The sequence below is a fragment of the Choloepus didactylus genome, chromosome 13, assembly GCF_015220235.1.
Source record: "Choloepus didactylus isolate mChoDid1 chromosome 13, mChoDid1.pri, whole genome shotgun sequence".
Lineage (NCBI taxonomy): Eukaryota > Metazoa > Chordata > Mammalia > Pilosa > Megalonychidae > Choloepus > Choloepus didactylus.
In genome coordinates, this window is record NC_051319.1 from 49,902,636 (window position 1) to 49,922,996 (window position 20,361).

A 20,361-nucleotide genomic window follows, 5' to 3' on the forward strand; every position below is an offset into this window, starting at 1 on the left:
AACCTCTACCCATTACTTTTTCTCATAGATTTAGAACTACAGATGAAGTGAAGTGCCACTTCTAAAATGATTCCAAAATTGGACGATTGGTACAGTGAGTGCTACTGGGCCTTCTAAGACCATCCAAATCCATTCTCATGTGCTCATTGGGAAAAGTAAAATTGCTATAACTGAGGTGTATACTCTGGCATCTGTTAAAGGTCAAGCCATTCTGAGATGACCAGCTCTTTGGGATTTGCTTATATATAGTTATTTATCAGACTCAAGCTTCTGACAGGGTTTGGTTCAGCAAAGTTTGATTTTAAAACACAAATCCAAGCAGATGCCATAGCTTCTTTTATTTGAAAAGAGTTATCATAGAACTATCAACTGATGTCCAATTTTTGTTTTCATAAACTAATTCTTATATGTGGCTCATTAATAATTTGCAACCGATTTCCATCTAACAGTCCAATGAATATCAAACTGAGAATTATTGAAGAAGTATGCTCTGTGATCACAAGGTAAGAGTCAATTGGAAAAGCACTAGCAAAATTCTTGGAAAGTTTTAACAGATGACATCACTTCACTCAAGTGTTATTAAGAGCTAATTAATAAATGAGGACTAATTTATGACTATTAAGGAGCTTGTACCAGGTTAACAACTTCTTTCTTGACCTCAAATTAATTACAAGAAAGATTTCCTAAGATGTATTTATCTGGTCTCTTTCATGCAATGAACTTTTGGCATGTGGACCTCAATTTCTTTGGGTCTTTTCTAATGAAATTGCTTCAATTCTAGGAGGAAGCTCATAGGGTTTGGTTTGCTTGTGTAGTTTCTCTTCTCTTTTCTTCATAATTTCCCTGAAGTGATTTTTCTCCTTTAATTCTTTATCTTTAAGTTCTTCAGCCTCACATATTGCATCTTCCCTCTGTCGAACCTGTAACTCTTTCTGCCACTGTAACAGAGAGAAAGCATCACTTAGACATTTGTAGAAGTAGAAGCTGGTCGTTAACAACACTTTCAATTAACTAACAAGTTCTGAGAATTTATCACTGCCTGTAACAGCAGGTGAATAAAGACAGATTAAAAATGTGGTTCTACCACAGGTTCACAATGAAAGGTATTTTAAAAGAAGGAAGTGTCATGGTTTTCCATGAAAAAAAAAATTACCTTCTTAAAATGCATATGCTTATATCCTATTTTCCTCATGGTTTTTCTCACAGACATTCTTTTGGACTTTTATATTCTTCCACACTGGAAATATATATGAGCCACCACTGATATGTGATATAATTTCCACAAAAGCAGAGTTCCCTCTTTACATTTTTAAAGACGGAAAACCGTTCAAAAGAAGAGATAATAGAATTTACATTTCTATGTCCCAAAGGATTTTTCTTTCTTCATCAACATAGGTATTTACATAAGAACAAGGAATCATAAAATGGAAAACCAAAACAAAATAGAAATAATGCAGAAAATACAAATTTAAGTGAAAAGCAAAAATTGTGATACCATTCCATATGAGGTTGAAAATGAAATTAATGAGGCTATCAAATGCCTATTTTGCAGCTGCCAAGCAAAAATGCTTCTAAGGGATTCAACTCAACCAACCATGTTAATTCCTGACACTAGCAGCTTATCTGGAAGCAAGAGCCATAAGAATGAATGTGGGAGTCAAAATTGGAAGCAATGACGGTAAATCAACAAAGCATAATTATGAGTAACTTCTGATTCCTCTAATATCTTTTGATAAGGGAAATGGTGAAAAGAGATGGTGAACCTTCTGTAGGCTGGCTAAAAATTTCAAGCCAGAATGGTCTCCCGGAATGATATGTTGGAAATCTGTAAAGACATTGCAAACTCCACCCATTTTGCTATTCCTTAGCTATATATATACAAATGACCAGTCTGAGTTGAATAACCTGCCAAGTAATATATAGGTTACTATATACCAGTTCTGTAAACCATGACTATACTTATCATTTGGGATATACAGATTTAATAGCTATATGTAATATCTATAACCAAACCTCAGAGTCTGCAACATATCACTCAGCCTTACCAAAGGCAGTAAAACTTTTTAAAAAAAAGTCAACAGACTTATATTAAGGTAAGTATTAAAAATTAAAGTATAATAAAATAATATCCATTTATTTTATTCCCACTTAAGTTTTAAAGATAAAATAAATATAAATGCTACCTGAACTTATCCTGAGACTATATCTCCACAAAACTATTATTAATATAACTGGTTTCTCAGAAACAATTTTGCATGAAATACCCAGAAAATTGAGGCAAAACATCTAGAACATTCAGGCATAGGCTGGAATTCATGCTTTGGTTTAATCTATAAGTTCTATGGTACCCAACTGAGACTTTTGCAACTTCTTTGGATTTAATAAACTAAATAATAATATTAAAGATTTAATAAAACTACCAACTTTATATTTTAACAAGATTTGGTGTAATAAATATTTCATTTGTAAACAAAGACAATTAATCTACCTTACATGAGAGATTTCAATATACCTCATGGATATATTCTTTACATTGTGTAAAATTAACAGAGAATTAATTCTTAAGAACTGTCAGTAAAATAGAATTTTCTGAGTTCCGAAACAGTATGCATAAAAGCAGTAAGACATATGAAAATGGCCTAAAAGGGGTATTATATCACTATCTCTAGAAGGCAGCTCTTCCTCTTTTCTGAAGTTTCAGAGAAACTTCCAAAACGTCTTTAAACATTTAAAGAGCAATACTACCAAAAACTAACTGATGGAGTAGACTAGCTGTATATCACACAATTTGAATCCTTTCTATTGTCAAACACATTTACACAAAGGATCGTTTCTCCATTCTTTAGCCACAATATAAGCAGTTCTCCAGGCTCCGCTGCATTGCAGTGTTTATGTAAATACTCTTATACCCTTGGAAAGAGGAGCAAAGGGTGAAGGTTGTTAGGAGCTATTTCCTGGTCTCTTCTCTGCAATTCAGACTACTGTCCTCTGTCTAGGAAACTAGCGTTAGGCAGAACAAAGTCATCTGGATATTACTCTCTCTTGTAATCAATTCTAGAACAATTAATGAAAGTGAATAGTAAAAAATAGATGATGTAATTTATGAACCATTAGACATTGTTGATAATATTTTGTATACATGATATATTTGTTTAGCAAAAACTTTATTAGTGAGTAACAGAACTCACTCTCATTTTGTTATTCCAGGATAACAGTCTGCAAACCCCAATACTTGTAGCTATTGCTGTAATGACTTAAATTTAACTATGTGGTAAATAACTATTCATTATGATCAGTGTAAGAAAGGGATAAGTTTAGTTTTCACATAGAGACAGCATGGAATAAGGGAAATGGAGGCAAAACCAGTTTAAACAAGCCCCAGACAAAGAGAAGAGAGAATCTGCCTGCTCCTTATATGGAGCAGTAAGTAACCATAGTTACTGGAATGTAAAGAGATATGAGGTAATATCAGAGGCGGGAACTCACAGCAAAAAAAAATAAAAATTTGAGGGGGATAGGCTGATCAGTTCAAAATCTCAATAATGAGCTAGTTGGCTCTCTAGGATTGGCTGTACAAATTAAAATCTCAAAAGATGAATTAGTTAGTGTTCTCGGATAGGCTGTAACCTCTGTAGTACCCAGTCAATGGGGAAACAGGGGAGGGACTTGCGAATTAGGAGTAGGAGATTTAAAGATCGCCATTCTCTTCCTCTGGCACGCCAGTCTTCCATGTGTTTGGCTGGACACCCTATCTTGCAAGATTGTAAATAAATTCTTTTCTCCTCCAAAACCGAGTGAGCGTTTATTCCCTTACAGGAACCGCTTTATTTCCGACAATCAGTAAATGAAATAATCCTTTTTCCTTTGTTCAAAAGATTACTAATTAAATGTAATGGAAAAAATTTTCATGGAATATAATCACAATCTTATGGATAATACTTCAGTGCTGCTAATAACACTAATTTAAACACATTCTATATGCTATTGGATTCAGATTGTATTAAAAAAGAAAACAGAAAGCAAGTACTTCCACTCTGACATGAAGTGATTGATTATATATACACAATAGATTAAAGTATTGTCCAACGAGAATGGCCTTGTATTGCCATTGTTAGTTTAACTCATATCAAGAACAAAGTGACTACCAGTCTTTCTGTTCTATCAAGGGCAAAAAATGGTCACTGAAAATTGAGTCAAAAGATTTTGTTTCATTATTAAAACTACATTGCAGAAGAAATCAGTGTTCAGTGTTCAAACATCAGATTCTTGTCACAAGAAATCAGTATTAATTTGTGGAACAGAATTAGGCTAGTATTTTACAAATGACAAAAGGCCAAATTTTCTGTAACCTAAAGAAGGCACTGAGGCATATCGGTAGTACAGTAAGCTATAATTAAGTTTGGCAATGCCCAGTCATGGTTAGATGTATACATTCTGCATGTTAATGTTTCAACTACAGAACTATGCTTTCTAATTCAAGGTGCCTTTAAAGAATAAGAGCTTTTGCAGCTAATTTAAGGAAATAAGTCTTACGTGATGGTCAATGATTCTTGCCAACTCTTTATCTGCCCGGGTGAAGAAATCTGGGTATGGAAACATGGGGAGTTCTGACACAGATGGATGTTCCCTTTAAAAGAGCATACAAACAGATGCAGTATTAGGTATAGGCCTTTCTCCTCTCCAGGGATAAATGTGTTGTCATCATTCATTCTTAAGCATTTTGATTCTACGTTGTAAAAATAAAGCACTTATTCTGTGCATCTACCATATATTCGCTTTTAATTGCTATTAGCCATCTTGGGTTACCAAAATGGACATTTTTGAGGGTAGGGCATGACACACAGGAGGAGTTCAAGAAAATAATAAAAAAACGCAAACTTCTCTGAGGAGATGTAAATTCTACAGGCTGGTTGGTAACTGTAGCAAATGAGATGGTAGGATATGAAGGGCTCAAGGAAGCATGAAGTATGCTGTTTTAAATTAAAGTTTTATTCCTCACACATAGCTGCAGAACCCTGGAAATCCTGATGGAAGCCTAAGTCTATGAATTTGATCTAAGATGTGCTAGGACTTCAAGGCTTCTGCAAGGTCTTTTTTTTTTTTTTTTTTTTTTTTCTGCAAGGTCTTTGTAATACTAAAGGTGGAACTGGGGTAGACCATTTAGCAGCAGGACATAGAATTGTTGGCAGTGCAAAGCCGAGCTCCAAACTAGTAGAGATTTAGAGTTAGACTGTCCACATAATAATTGTATTATTAACAGTGATGCAATAACATTGATTTTCTAAGATGATTGTATAACTATATAGCTTTTATTGTGACTGTGTGATTGTGAAAACCTTGTAAATGACACACACTGGATCCAGTGTATGGGCAGATGAGTAATAAAATAAATACAAAAAATATGTAAATACTTTGAGGGGGGGTATAGGATGTTTTGCATGTTCTTTTTAATTTTTTTTATTATTTCTATTATTTTGGGGGGAGTAATGAAAATGTTCAAAATTTGATTGTGGTGATGAATGTACAACTATACGATGATACTGAGAGCCATTGAGTACATACTTTGGATGGATTATATGGTGTATGAATACATCTCAATAAAATTGCATTTAAAAAAATAATAATTGTGTTATTAAAGTTATTGTGGGGAAATGGTTTTGGGTTCCAGAATAGGTAAAACAATAGGATGGTGATAGATAACGGTTTTGATAGATAGAAAGTGGGTTCAAAGGAAAAGGTACAAGAGAGAGCTTAAGGAGAGACAAAGCTGGTGAGAAATTTCTATATTCAATGTGTGTGATCAATTTTTAAGACCATGATGTCAAATATGCATTTTTTCTTATTGCTGCCTATACCATTCCAATGAACTCTATATTGTTGACACCCCACAGCCCGCTTCCTATCACCAGGTCCTGTTGCTCTATACTGCACTCGATATTTCCCAAATCTTTTCACTTATCTTCATCTCCACCACTTCCCTAGTCCAAACCAACAACTTCTTTCACCTGGACTAAGGCCTCCTTTTTGGAACTCCAGAATCAACTGAGCCTTACCTTCATAATTCTCTTCTCTTTATAATAGCCAGAATATAATTTTTCTAAGTACAATCCTCTATTTAAACTATTTAATATCTCCCCATTACCTTTAGGATAAAGACCACATTTATTCAAATGGCTTTGCATGATTTCTCCAGATATTTCTCTCCATTCTTTGCCAGGGCTTATGCATTCCTAACACACAGACTGTCTCACAATTGCTGTAATGTACCTTGCTCCACCCCACTCTGGAGCATTTGCACATGCTTCCCTTCTCTTAATGCCCTTCTCCTATTCCTCTATCCATACTACAGGGCTTTTTAATGTCTACTCATCCTCTAGCTTTTAATTCAAGCCAACTATCTTAGCGCTCAATCCACCATGGCATTTTTTCTTCACACTCATCTCAGTTGTAACTCTGCATTTAGCTGTGTGTCTCTGTTGTTTGCTTTCTCTGGTAGAGTATGAGTTACATGAATGTGGTGGTCTTACTTGTTTACTTGTCATTGTTTCATCAGGGTCCAACACAGTGTCACTAGACATACCATGAAAGTTTGTATGTTTAAGGAATGAATAAATGAAAGCTGTGATTTTCTTCAACCCCTATTACAGTCGCAAGCCATCAGTAACAGTCTACCACATAACACTCTTGTGATGGTAGAGTGTTGTCCAATATAGCAATATATCAAGAGAATGGCAGTATCAGGAGAAAAGTTGCAGAGTGGGACTGACAGCAGCTGACAGGTAACCTGAAAACTGTATAGGACCCTTTCCCAACCTGTAACCTTCAGAAGTACCATGTGTGGGAGGGAGGAGGAGAAGAGCTCTGTGCTTCCCACTGCATGCATAATAAGGACTCTTAAAATATTAAAGGAAAATATGAACCCTGAAATTATGGAGGTTTGGGGACATCCTGGGACATCCACTTGGGTTAACTACATTCAACAAAATTTGGACACTTTTGACCGTCAAAGAATTGTGCTAAAGGCTGTAAAAGGATAAATAATAATCCCCCCCAAAATTTAAAAGTCAAAAGCATTCAGACACATTGCCTCAAATTCCTTCTTGAATAATACAAGTTTAAATTTTAAAAGTGCATAAAACATAAGATTAAAACACCTTTAAAATGAGAAAATTTTAAAAAATATGCTTACGCATCTATGGCTTCTAGTTACTTCAGTTGGATAGTTTATATTAGAAAATACAAACACACATAATTACAAGATAATACGAGACACAAGAGAGGTAAGCATTCAATGAAATATATAGAAAAATATGGTAAAATGCTAAAACCCATAGGCTCTGTTCAGACAGCTCTTGCAACAAATTTTGACTCTTCCTCTTAGTGTTAATCTCTCTGTTCTTCAGTTTCTGCCTTTTAATATAGAAAAATAATAGTATCTACCTTGTAATGTTTTTATAGGGATTAAAAAGGGATAAAACATACGGCGTGTTTGACAGAGCAAACATTAAACAAGTTTATGCTGTATTATCTTTATGATCATCTTTACCAGAAGAATTTACAAAAGGAAGTTATGGGTTTTAGCTGGTAGTATCAAGTAAGGGAAAAAGGAATGGGAGAAAAGACAATTTAGAGGAAACTTAAATAATCTGTAGCATTTTCATATTTAGAGTAAACTGGGAAGTAGGGGGAGACTCTTCCAGAAAGATGGCAAGACAGGAGCAAAAATTCAGAGGAAGGAAATAGAGAATTCATAGGGCAGAAGAATGTAGACTGATATGTTTGGGATCTTGAATACATTTAAAGGAAGACTAGGTGACTCATTCATTCATTCAAACACTGATTGAGAAAAGTAATGTTATTAAAAGGAGTGAGAAGAAAAAGAGGAAAACCGCCTGGATAGTGCCCTTAAAGAATTCAAAGTTCACATGGGAGGGAGACGAGAACAGACAACTACAGTACAATGGAAAAACTGCTGTAAAATAGATAATAGTGGGTGCTGTGGAGTAGAAAGGTGAGTGGATAGGGTAATTTAACTTTTTTGAGAGTGGCTAAGATAGAACTTCCTGGATTAGTTATGCTTGTTGTCCCAGTAGCATGATGATGAGATTTATTAAAAGATATATTTAGGACATGCTTAGTTTCTTTAATATATTAAAGGTGAGAAATGTAGAGTGATATTTACCAAAAAAAAACAAGGGATGGCATATTTCCTTATATAGAGGTGTGGTTTTTCAAGTCCTGAAGACTTTCCTGAGGACATACAGGTGAGAATTCCATCAGGCATGAGGCATTCCCCAGGAACACTGGGCATGCCCCAGTTTCAGGCCTCTTTAATTCTTGCAAATTACACCCAGACCCAAGATTTAATGCTGAAGCATCAACTCTGCAGGGAAAATACTGCTTTTGTCTCAGATTACAATAACCATTGGAATTACCCAATGCAGGGAAGATATTGTATCAATTAAACCAACCACAGAACTTCATTTTAGTTCAATAATTCAATGACTTGGCCCCTTTTTCCTGCTTGTTTTAGAGAAATTAGACACCGATTGACAAATTGGTGGGGATGGCTTTTCTCTAGCACACTTTATTTTCCCTTTCTTGCTTCATTATGGATTTATGACCATTCACAAACTCAAATGGTTTCAATTAATTATATATCTTTCTTTTTTTCTTTTGGAAGCTCAAATTTTTATTATGTGGCTTCTAAACCCCTCTCTTTAGAAAATTTATCTTCCCCAGCTCTACTGCAGTGCCTTCTGATAAAAGTCTTTCTTTCTGATGGTAACAAAATATCTGAGTTATTCTTCTCTAAATACAAAGTAGACATTGTCCAAGGAACCCTGACTCATTTTAGAAGAAAATGGTATTAGAAACTTGCATCTGGGAGATAGAAGGAATATTTGATTATTCCATAAAACTGTTGAAGGATGATACCAGAGAGGGACACTACTTAAACCCTCTGGCAGAGTAAGGAAAATCATCATGGCTTCATGCTATTTCTGACTAAATTAACTTTGTCTTTTACCTTTCTCTAAGAGCTTATTACTCCATTTTTTCCCTCTTTTCATTTGCTTTGTCATACAGTACCAAAGAGTATCCACCAAATTGTACATTCAAATGGCTGAATTGCCTCCAACATTTAGAAGTAGCCAACTTTTGTCCTTTGGACCCAAAAGGTTAACTTTGTTAATATTACTGGAGGAATGACTGTTTGAAAAGAAAATAAATCCCCTCTTCTCTCCAAGGGAAACTGAAGAATATGCAGATCCAAAACATCTACCTTTTCAGACAGAATAACATAAGGTCTGTTAACAATAACAACAGAAAGTACAATACAGAAAAATAAAAGCCTTTAAGGGTTTTATTGTTTGTTTCTGTTCTTATCTAAATTTTCGCTTAGTTCTTCTTTTCCATGGACACTAGAGCTGTGATTTCTTAACATGGGGAATTTTTGTGTTAGATTCAAATTTATTAAAAATCTTTGAATAAATACAAATCTCAGTGTTGTATTAATTAAACTTTTCAAATGTCATTAAACATTTCCATTTGTCACTCTAGTAGAGATATTTGCAGCAAACCAATGCTCCTACAGAAAACAACCATTATAAGAGTTACAGATTTTTTAAAATAAAATCTGTTTGAAGGCATTGGTGAAACAGCCAGAACTCTAAGTGTGAAGATCCCAGGGAGAAAGAAACCATGGGGAAGTAAGCAACATTCTGCAAAATATGTTTTACCTTTTTGTATTTCCCCATTTTTTGCATAGAGTAGAGGTGGAGAATGCAAACAAAGGAAAATTGATGGGAACAGAGAAGTCAGCAGAGCAGCTGACAATTTTACAGGGTTAGAGAGACAAATAGTAGAGCCAGAGCTGCCAAGGTAGCTAAGGCTTGAAGACCAAGTTCAAGGGAAGGAGTCCCACAAACATCATCACTTATCCCCCAAAGCATTTGCTGAATTTTTAAATTGAGCAGGCTAAGAAGCCAAACAAACAGAAAGTCAATGAAAAGTAGTGTGGATTTTCTCAGAAATTTTACAGTATTAAGAAGAAAAAAATGTGGAAAACTGTCTCTACAAAAATAGGTGAGGCCTTGATAAATATCTCAGGCTTTCATTTGGGATCTGGAAATCTATACCTTGGAAGTATGTGTGAATCAGATGCAGACCTAACTTAAAAGATGGCTATCAGCCTGGAGTCATTTCACTCACTGCTTGGATTAAAGTACTCTCCCCTAATTCAATCCACATAGCAGAATAATGTGAATTTCTGGAAAAATATAACATTAGCCTGGAGCCTTTATAATATTTAAAATACAAGATACAGTATTAAATAATAAATTAACTGGTATACCAACAAAAAGAAGTAGGAGAGTGTCCATCAACCATTGAATGGATAAGGAAAATGTGTTATATACATACAATGGAATATTATCCAGCTGCAAAAAGGAATGAAATCCTGATACACATGACAACATGGATGAACCTGGAAGATACCAAGTCGAGTAAAATAAGCCAGACACAAAAGGACAAATACAGTATGATCTCAGGATTTGAAACAATTAGAATAAGCAACACTATAGAGCCATAACCTAGAATAAAGGTTAGCAGGTGACAGGATGGGAGAGGGTATAGGGAGCTAAAATTTAACATGTAGAGAGTTCCATTTGGGATGATGGAAATGTTTTGGTAATGGAAGGTGGTGATGGTAGCACAATATTGTGACTGTAATTAATACACTGAAATATATATCTGAGAGTGGATAAAAGGGAAAATGTTAGGTTATACATAGGGTAATAGAAGAAAATTTTAAAAAATCCATAAAACTGCACTACACAAACAGTACATGATCTATAGTTGGACCATAATTAATAGTACAATTACACAATAGTACAATTATAAGAATGTGCTTTCATCAATTGTAACAAATGTACTTCACTAACACAGGTGTTAATAAATAGGAGGGTATATATATATATATATATATATTTTTTATTTTGAAATAAATTCAAAGTTACATGAATAGTTGCAAAAACAATACTAGCCCCATACACAGAATTCCATCATACCCTGACCCCCCTCCCCCGATAGCTCAATCCACCAACTTTAACATGCTGTCACATCACTATTTATCATCCATCATCTTCTGAACATGAGAGTTAGCTGCTCACATCCTTGAACATCCACTATAATTCACATACGTACTTCCCATGAACAAGAACATTCTTTTATGTAATTCCATTAAGCACAGCTAAGAAGTATAAGAGATTCAACAATGATACAAAGCTTACATTCTATATTTCCTTTTCCTTATGTCTCAACTGTGTCCCTTCGAGCCACCTGTCCTCCACCCTCCAATCCCATCCAAGTTCATCCTTAGCATTCAATTGTCGTCTAGTTAGACTGTCTTTTTTTTTTTTTCTTTTTTCAATTGTGGAAACATATATACAGCCTAAATCTTCCCATTCCACCCCTTTCCTAGCCTTCTATTAGTGGGATTAATCACATTTAGAATGATGTTATGCTCTTTCCCACATCCATTACTAGAAATTTCCCTTCACCTCAAACAGCAACCCTACACTCCTTTCTTGACTTCCCATTACCCCTTCCCCCATTTCTCTTAACCCAAACTCTACTTTTCATCTCTATGGTTATATTCTCTGATAATTTCTTTGTGTTTACTGTGGGGCTTAAAATTAACCTCTTAAATCCCTATCAATCTTGTTTTTCTTTGATATCACTTCACTTCAATAGGGCACATAAACTATGTTCCTATACTCCTTCATTCCCCCACCTTTATATAGTTGTCTAAAACTGCATATTTTACATTGAGTTCAAAACCATTGATTTGTCCTTAGAGTTTGTGTATTTTTTTATCATGTAGGAAAAAAAATAGTGGAGTTATAGTTCAAAAATTATTGACTTCTATTTGTATTCCATTGTGTTTGGAGAATGTTCTTTGAGTATATTCATTTTTTTTTTTTTATTTAATTTCTTGAGGCTTGTTTTAAGTCCCAGTTTATGGTCCCTTCTGGGGAAAGATCTGTGATCACTAGAGAAAAATGAGTGTCATGGTGATTTGGGATGTAAGGTACCATATATGTCTGTTAAAATTCTCTATATCTCTCTCTCCTTTCTTTGTCTCTCTGTTGGTAGGGCTTCCTTTAGAATCTGAAGTAGGGCAGGTCTTTTATTGGCAAAGTCTCTCAGCATTTGTTTGTCTGTGAAAAATTTAAGCTCTCCCTCAAATTTGAAGGAGAGTTTTGCTGGATAAAGTATTCTTGGCTGGAAATTTTTCTCTCTCAGAATTTTAAATATGTCATGCCACTGCCTTCTCGCCTCCATAGTGGCCACTGAGTAGTCACTACTTAGTCTTATATTGTTTCCTTTGTATGTGGTGAATTACTTTTCTCTTGCTGCTTTCAGAACTTGCTCCTTCTCTTCAGTATTTGAGAGTCTGATCAGAATATGTCTTGGGGTGTGTTTATTTGGATTTATTCTATTTGGAGTTTGCTGGGCATTTATGCTTTGTGTGTTTATATTGTGTAGAAGGTTGGGGAAGTTTTCTCCAACAATTTCTTTGAATACTCTTTCTAGACTTTTACCCTTCTCTTCCCCTTCTGGGACACCAATGAGTCTTAAGTTTGGATGTTTTATTTTACCTATCATATCCCTGAGATCCATTGCAATTTTTTCAATTTTTTTCTCCATTCTTTCTTTTGTTCTTTCATTTTCTGTTCTGTGGATTTCTAGGACACTGAGATGTTGTTCAGCTTCCTCTAGTCTTGTATTGTGAATGTTCAGAGTCTTTTTAGTTTAGCCAACAGTTTCTTTTATTTCCATAAGATCCTCTATTTTTTTTATTTACTCTTGCAATGTCTTCTTTATGCTCTTCTAGGGTCTTTTTTATGGGGCTTATATCCTGGGCCATGGTCCTCTTGATGTCCTTTAAATCCTTTGCCATGTTTTCGTTCTTTGATTGTAGTTCTTTAATTAAATTTGCAAGGTATAATGTTTCTTCCAAAATCTTGATTTGTGTGTTTGGAGCTGGATTCTCCATATCATCTGGTTTTATCATCTGCATTAAGATTTTCTGTTGTTTTGGGCCTCTTGGCATTTGTTTTGCTTGATAGGGTTCTTTCAAGTTGTATCAAAAAAAAGGGCTATCGATCTAATTTTTCAGAGACACAGTTTGGTGACATACACTTTTTCTAAGTAACCAGCAGATGGCGTCTGTGAGGCACCTATATCCCTCCAGTCAGTTCTCAACCTTTTTTCCCACGTAGTGGGGGGAAATAATTCTTGCATGTTCAGTTGGAGAGCTCAGCCTGGGCGCGCCACTGGAGTCGCCCGCCCTGAATGTGGGGCGCGCGCACGGGTGGCCAGGGAGGAAGGGCAGCTCTCTCTCAGTGTCCCATAAACCACGGGACTTGGCATAGCACCCCTGGGTTCTCTGAGTGGATCCCCTCTCCCAGCCGTGATCCTCCCTCAGCCGAGGGGGATGCCGTGCTACGTCATCAGTGTGAGCCGTCCCTCTAGGGAAGCCCTGGGTCGCTTGGCTGTGCCGTGGGGCTCTCAGCTTGTTTCAGAATGCAGAATGTGTGAGGCTGTCTTTACTGCAATGCCTTGTGGGCTGAGAGCAGCTGAGGTTTTCTCCACAGAGAGAGAGCGAGAGACAGAATATTTCCCCCGATTCTCCCCAGGTCAGTTGTCACCAAAAGCCTCTGTCTGCTTGTTGAGGATTCGCTGTCTGTATTGAGCAGTTATTATTAAAACCTCACTTGGAGCTGGGCTGAGAAAGTGCACGGCGCGGCTTCCGTGAGGGAGGGGCTCCCGGCTGTAGGTTCTCGGCTCTCAGCACGGGTCTGCAATTTTACTTACAGATTTTATGCTGCGATCTCGGGCATTCCTCCCAATTCATGTCAGTGGATGTTGAGTGTACAGTCACATTTGTCTCCCCGCTACCATTCCAGATTATTTACTGGTTTTTTGTTCATTTGTGAATTGTTCTGGGGGAGACTAAGTCTTCCACTTCTTTCTATGCTGCCATCTTCCCAGAATCCCCAGGAGGGTATATTTTATGTATGATTGTTCTGTTATCCCACAACCTCTCTAATTAAAAAAAAAAAGTACTAGAGGAAGAAAAACCCAATTACACAGAAGACTAATATATTAGGGCTATAAAATATGGAGTTTAAAATAACTATGATAAATACTTTTAAAAAATGAATGACAAGATGGAGACTTTTACAATAAAACTAAAATCTATTTTAAAATTCACATAGTAATTCTAGAATTAAAAAAGAAGTGAAATGAAAAAGTCAACAGACAGATATAATGGCAGGTTGGACACAACAGAAGAGATTAGTGAACTGGAAGAAAGGAAAGTAGAAATATTTAGGCTAATGCAGGAAGCAAAACAGATGCAAAATATAGAACAGAAGAGAAATATATGAAAATGTTCAAAGTAGCATTGTTTGTAGCCACAGAAAACTAGAAACAATCCAAATACTTATCAATAGTAAACTCAATAAATTGTGGTAAATTTATAAAATGGAAATATTTTAAACTTCAAAAGAATATAAATGAATGAACTCTTGCTAGACACAACCAGAATGAGTAAATTGTGGTAGAATTATAAAATGGAAACACTATAAAGGAGTATAAATAAATGAATTCTAGGTAGATATGAGCACAAAGAATAGTTTGAGCACTAAAAGCAAATTGTAGAAAAAACATACAGTATAATTTTATTTATAAATATTTAAAAATATCTAAAACTAAACAATACATCTTTTTAAGGATGTATACATTTATTGCAAAACTGTAAAGAAAAGCAACAGGATAGTTTACAAAATTCAGAACAATGGTTCCTTCTTTGAGAGAGAGAGAGAGAGAGCCATCCAACTAGGCAAGGACACAAAGAGTTTCCAACTGTGGTAATATTCATTTCTTTAACGTGGACAATGGGAACTTGAGTGATAGTTTTATTATTATCATCACCATCATAATTATCATTATTTTCATTATTATTACTTAAATTGTACACACACATTATATACTTTTGTTTAAGCCAAATGCACATTTTTGCATGAATGACACACGTTTTGCACTACCAGTTTTGCCTTCTGTGGCAACTGTGTTAATTGTCAAAAGAAAGAACTACAAAGGACTTTTTCACAGCTAAATTGATTAGTATGGACAATAAGAACTCTCAGTGTGAAATACCATTTTGACAAAATCCAAGTAGGCTGACCACATATTTTCAATACTGCTTGCACTTGGACAGGACTAACATTAATTGCCTATGGAATATCTCAGGTGCTACCATCAAAACTATCCTCAGGGATTTAGTGGACTACTAGGAGGCTGGTAGTTCTAGATGTTTTCATCATGTAGATAAGGTAGCAACTTTGTCCAGCCAGGGACAACACCACTGTCTAATGGCACCATACAGTCACACTCCTCAGGCTTTAGAATGCCACTTGTCTCCGTGGCTGGAGAAGCCAATGAACTTTGTTTCATGCTCCATCTGCTTTCAGGTAGGGCTCAACTGTTTTTCTTTTTGGGGGGATTCAGTATTTTTAATAGACTTTATTCCAAACCTGCTTTCTCCTCTTTCTCTTTCTTGCTCCTGTACAAATTGGGAATCAATCCCATTTCTCCAGGTCTTTCTGATGCTTTGTCATATTCCCCTTATTGTCTCTTTCAGCTTGGCCGGGTTTGAACTGTCTGCCCAGAGACACAGGAAGCTTGAGGCTCAAGCACTTCACTCTGCTCTACCCCTCAGTCTCCTCTGGGGCAGTATTTCCACCCTCAGGGACCCAGTACAGAGATGCTGGTATTTCACTAACAAATGTTGATGCTTTTTTCCCTAAAATAAAATAGGCGTGCCCTCCACTCAGCATTCTTCTTTTAATGTCTTACCTCTTTTAATAGAATAGGGTGGTAAGGAAACAACAGAACAACCCTTTGTCCACCAAGTATTTGCTTTCCTAAAACAGAACTTGCAGGAACCAAGACCAGAACTAAGAATTCAAACTGACCTGAACTCTGAAAAGGCTTTGAAAGTCCCTGGATATGTCACCAGTCCCTCCCCAATAAATCAGTCCAGGACAGTCAGTTTATCCTTAACAAAATTACATCTTAAGTAGGAACATCTGCTAATACATCAGCAGCATTTTTCTCAATTCTATTTTAATTCAGTATTCTTAGGAACTATGTTTTACCCTGGAAACTTAACATTTTCAAATTCTTCAGAGACACATTTAACAAAACAGTTTTTACTCAGAACTCCATCTGATCAGACTTTATCTGTTATGCATCTTTAAAGCAGGAGGACGAAAAAAAATGATTTTTTGGAATGGAAACTTCTTATCTCAAATACTTCTGATTTTTCATTTGGGAAGGGTGATTGGTACAAATAGTAAATCATATCTGAGCTTCCTTTGAACAGGATTTTTTTTTTCTTTCTACTTATATTAGATTGTCCAAATCACTGAGCATCGATTACAGCTACCTAAATGGGTCAATATTTAAAACACAAATATTTACAATGGAGTTATTTAAAGTTTTAAAACCAACTGTAAATCAGTGTCCTTGTCTACTTTTTAAAGATAGGTTAGTGAAGAAAAAGCTTGTTCTCAACTTTATTATTATTATTATCATTACCAGCTGCCACATTTAAAATATTGGTACCTATTTAATTGCCCTTGTTTCATAGTTCTTGCATTTTAAAACATTTCTATAGAGATGCTCCTCTTGATGAGAGTTAAAAGATTGCTCAGCTCTCACTCTTTTAACCTTTACAACCTGGGCAATTATCCATTTCTGTCTGGCATGAAGAACTGTCAGTCAAGGGGCAGCCTCAGGGTCCTTGGACATCTGCCATCTCCAATGATCCCATCCTAGAGGGCTCTGTCCCAGACATCAGCATCTATGATTTCAGTCTCACCTTCCCTTGCCAGCCAGTCTATTGATCTGGTGGATTCCATATACAGTTCCTGCTAGAAAGTTTCAGGTGTCACATCCACATTGGCTAGAGCCTACAGAAGCAACTAAGCAACTGACAGTCAAGGCTTTTAGAATTTCAATTTCTTTTCAATCTACTGAATCAAAATATCCAATGAACACATTCCACTGTAACAATTCATCCTGTATTCCCAGACACAGAATTTTGCAGTGCTGGAACTAGGAATGGTCCACTGCCACGCTAACATTGCATATTTATCTTCTACTGCAGTTCATCTACAATTCCCTAAATCAATTTGGGTCTGGGGTCTTTCCATCAATCCCATTTTAGACACTAATCCACGTGGTTATCACATCAGGACTGTGATGTGATTGACTGAAACATGCCAAAAGACATGATAAAAAGTTGTTAAGTTTCTTCAAGGGCACTCAAGGAAACTTTTGCTTTGCAAAGCACGGGTGAACGTAATTTGCCCCCTGGTGGCAGGATGGCTTCAGGAAAACTGAAACAAATCTTGAAGACTGAGTAGTAGTTAGTATAGCGTTAGTGAGAATAATGGTGCATATGACTTAAGTGAACAGATGCATCAAAGTGCCCTTTTAGGGACACAAGTTGGGTGGAGAACAAGTGATAATTTCAGTTTTGAACACATTGAGCTTAAGTATCTTCCTACAGCAATTGGGACTGGTTATTCTCTAGGCTTGCTGAATCTCTGTCATCCTGGGGATACTCTGTTCTCTGTTGAGGCCACTCTTCATTGTACCCTCTGTGTTCCTTTCCCTTGATTTATTTTCTCATTTATGAGAATATATCCTTAAGAAGCTCCTTAAGACATGGTGACTAGTAAGTGAGTATATGAATAGAAGAACTTAGTATATTTGAAAATGTCTTTATTCTACCCTCATATTTGATAGAACGTATTCAAATATCACTTATCTGACCTCTCACTACCCAAATTGAATATCAGACTAGATTCAGATAAATTTTAATATGAAACTTGTAGTCTATTTTCTAAACATTATGACACACACACACACATGCGCATATATAATACTTAGAGTGGATGTAATTTTCCCTCAGGGTATCAAGGCAGTTGTTTCATTGCCTTCTTGCTTCTTGTGCTGCTTTTGAACAGTCTGATGCCATTCTGATTTCTGGGGGGACATTTGTTTGTTCTCTCTAGGGGTGTATTATTTGAAATATTTAATGCTAATTTTCTTCATAGAAAAATGCTGAGATCACAATGGCTTAACAAAATAAATGTTTATTTCTTGCTCACATAAATCTGATGCAGGTCAATAGGCACTCTCTTCTATCTGAGGACCCAGGAATCCAGGCCCTTTTCATCCTGTAATGCTACTAACTCATCCTGTAGCTTTCAAGGTCACTTTGAGAGGAAAGAAACTGAGGAAGTACACAGGTTCTTAATTGCTTTGCTGCAGAAGTGTCATAGCACTTTTGCTCATAGTACATTGGCAAAAAATATGATTCTAACCCAAGGTTTCTCAACCTTGGTCATACTGGCATCAGGGACCAGATAATTTTTGTAGTGAGGCTATTCCGTGCATTGTAGGATATTTACAGCATCTCTGATCTCTGCCTACAAGATGCCACTAGCAATCCCACTTGTAAGAACCAAAAATGTGTCTAAATATTGCCAAGATCCCTGGGAGGTAAAGTCACCCTTGGTTGAGAACCACTGCTATAACTCAACTACAAGAAAGTCTGGGAAATGTAAGGTAACACATGAAATGTTTTATGGTTGCTAATGGTCCCTGCCACAGGAAGTTTTAAGTACAATTTTCCCTTAATTTTTTTAATTTTCACTATGAAGTATATGGTAGGTAGATTTCTAACATGGCCCTCAGTGAACCCCACTTCCTAGTATTCATTCCTTATAATTCCCTCTCCTTGAGTGTGGACTGGCCTAATGACTTGCTTCTCTACACAACAGAACATGGCAAAGGTGATGGGATATCAATTCTGTGATTAGATTACAAAACAATGTGACTTGTTAGCAAACTGTAATGTCTTTTTGGCTTTTATGCTTTTGATAAAGCAAGATACCATAATTGGAGAGGCTCCCAAGGCAAGAAGAAACTGTGGATGTTCTTAAGGCCAAAAGCCAGCAAGGATTTGAGGTTCTCAGTCTAACTGCTCACAAGGAACTAAATCTAGCCAAGTATTAAATGAGGTTGGAAGTGGAATCTTCCCCAGTTGAGCCTTCAGATGAGACCATAAACCTGGCCAACACCTTGGTTGCAGGCCTGACAGAGATTCTGAAACAGTGAACCTAATTGTGATGGTTAGGTTCATGCGTCAATTTGGCCAGGTGATGGTATCCAGCTGTCTGTTCAAGCAAGCACTGGCCTAACAATTGCTGCAAGGATGTTTGTGGCTCATTAATAAACCAACAGGCTGGTTTATTAAATTATCAGTCAGTTGGCTGCAGCTGTGACTGATGACTCACTGAAGGGCGTGTCTTCCCCAATGGGAGAATGCAATTGGCTGGATTTAATCCAATTAATCAGTTGAACACTTATAAGTGAGACAGATAGATGACCTTCACTTCTTCTTCAGCTGCCCAGCGAAGCATTTCCTGAGGAGTTCATCGAAGTTGCCGGTTTGTTTCCTGAGGAGTTCATCAGACATCCTCCTTGGAGTTGCCAGTTTGCTGACTGCCCTACAGAATTTGGACTCGTGCATACCCACAGTTGGGTGAGTCACTTTTATAAATTTTATAGTCATAGATACCTCTCATTGATTGTTTCCCTAGAGAACCCTAACTAATAAACTAACTAAGCCAGTCTGGATTCCTGACCCACAGAAACTGTGAGATGATAAACTTATGCTGTTTTTAGTTGCTATATACTGTGGTAATTTGTTACACGGCAACAGACAATTAATACAAAATGCTTCTTGGAGGGTCTTTAAAATTCAGTTATTGGGCATAATTTGGGCCCCTTAAATATGTAAATTTGTCTTTAGCTCTTTAAATAATAAAAAATATTTCATTAATAAATAACTATCTTTTGTCTTTTTTGTTCTCTTTCTTGGAATTCTCTTTTTAATGTTAGACTTCTGGAACTATGCCTCTCATTGTCTTATCTTCTTGCTTCCATTTTCTTCCTCTTTGTCTTTATTCTATTTTGTGGGAGATTTCATCAACTTATCTTCCAACCTTCTGTTAACTTTTTGATTTCCACTATTATGCTTTTAATTTTAAGAATGCTTTCTTTCTTATTCTTTTGCTATTCTTTTTTGATAGTCTCCTTGTTTCATGGATGAACAATTTTCATTTATTTCTCAAGGGATAATAATTATAGATTTTTTAAAGCATTTATTCTGTTCTTCTGCACTGTTCAGCTTTTTATGAGTACCTTTTATAT

General features: G+C 36.1%; 1 protein-coding gene across 7 annotated transcripts in view; it reads right to left on the reverse strand.

The window, feature by feature from the left end:
* Window positions 1–338: 338 nt before the first annotated feature.
* TMEM232 (transmembrane protein 232) overlaps window positions 339–20,361 on the reverse strand; it is a 384,954-nt gene continuing 364,931 nt past the window's right edge. For 6 of the 7 annotated variants that reach the window (XM_037800742.1, XM_037800740.1, XM_037800739.1 and 3 more), the window contains 2 exons: window positions 4,534–4,627; window positions 339–938 (listed from right to left, as the gene is read on the reverse strand). In XM_037800742.1, coding sequence (XP_037656670.1) covers window positions 738–938; window positions 4,534–4,627 — 295 coding nt within the window. In that variant the 3' untranslated portion in view covers window positions 339–737. The remainder of the gene's footprint in view (window positions 939–4,533; window positions 4,628–20,361) is intronic. The other variant, XM_037800744.1, reaches the window with a different exon arrangement.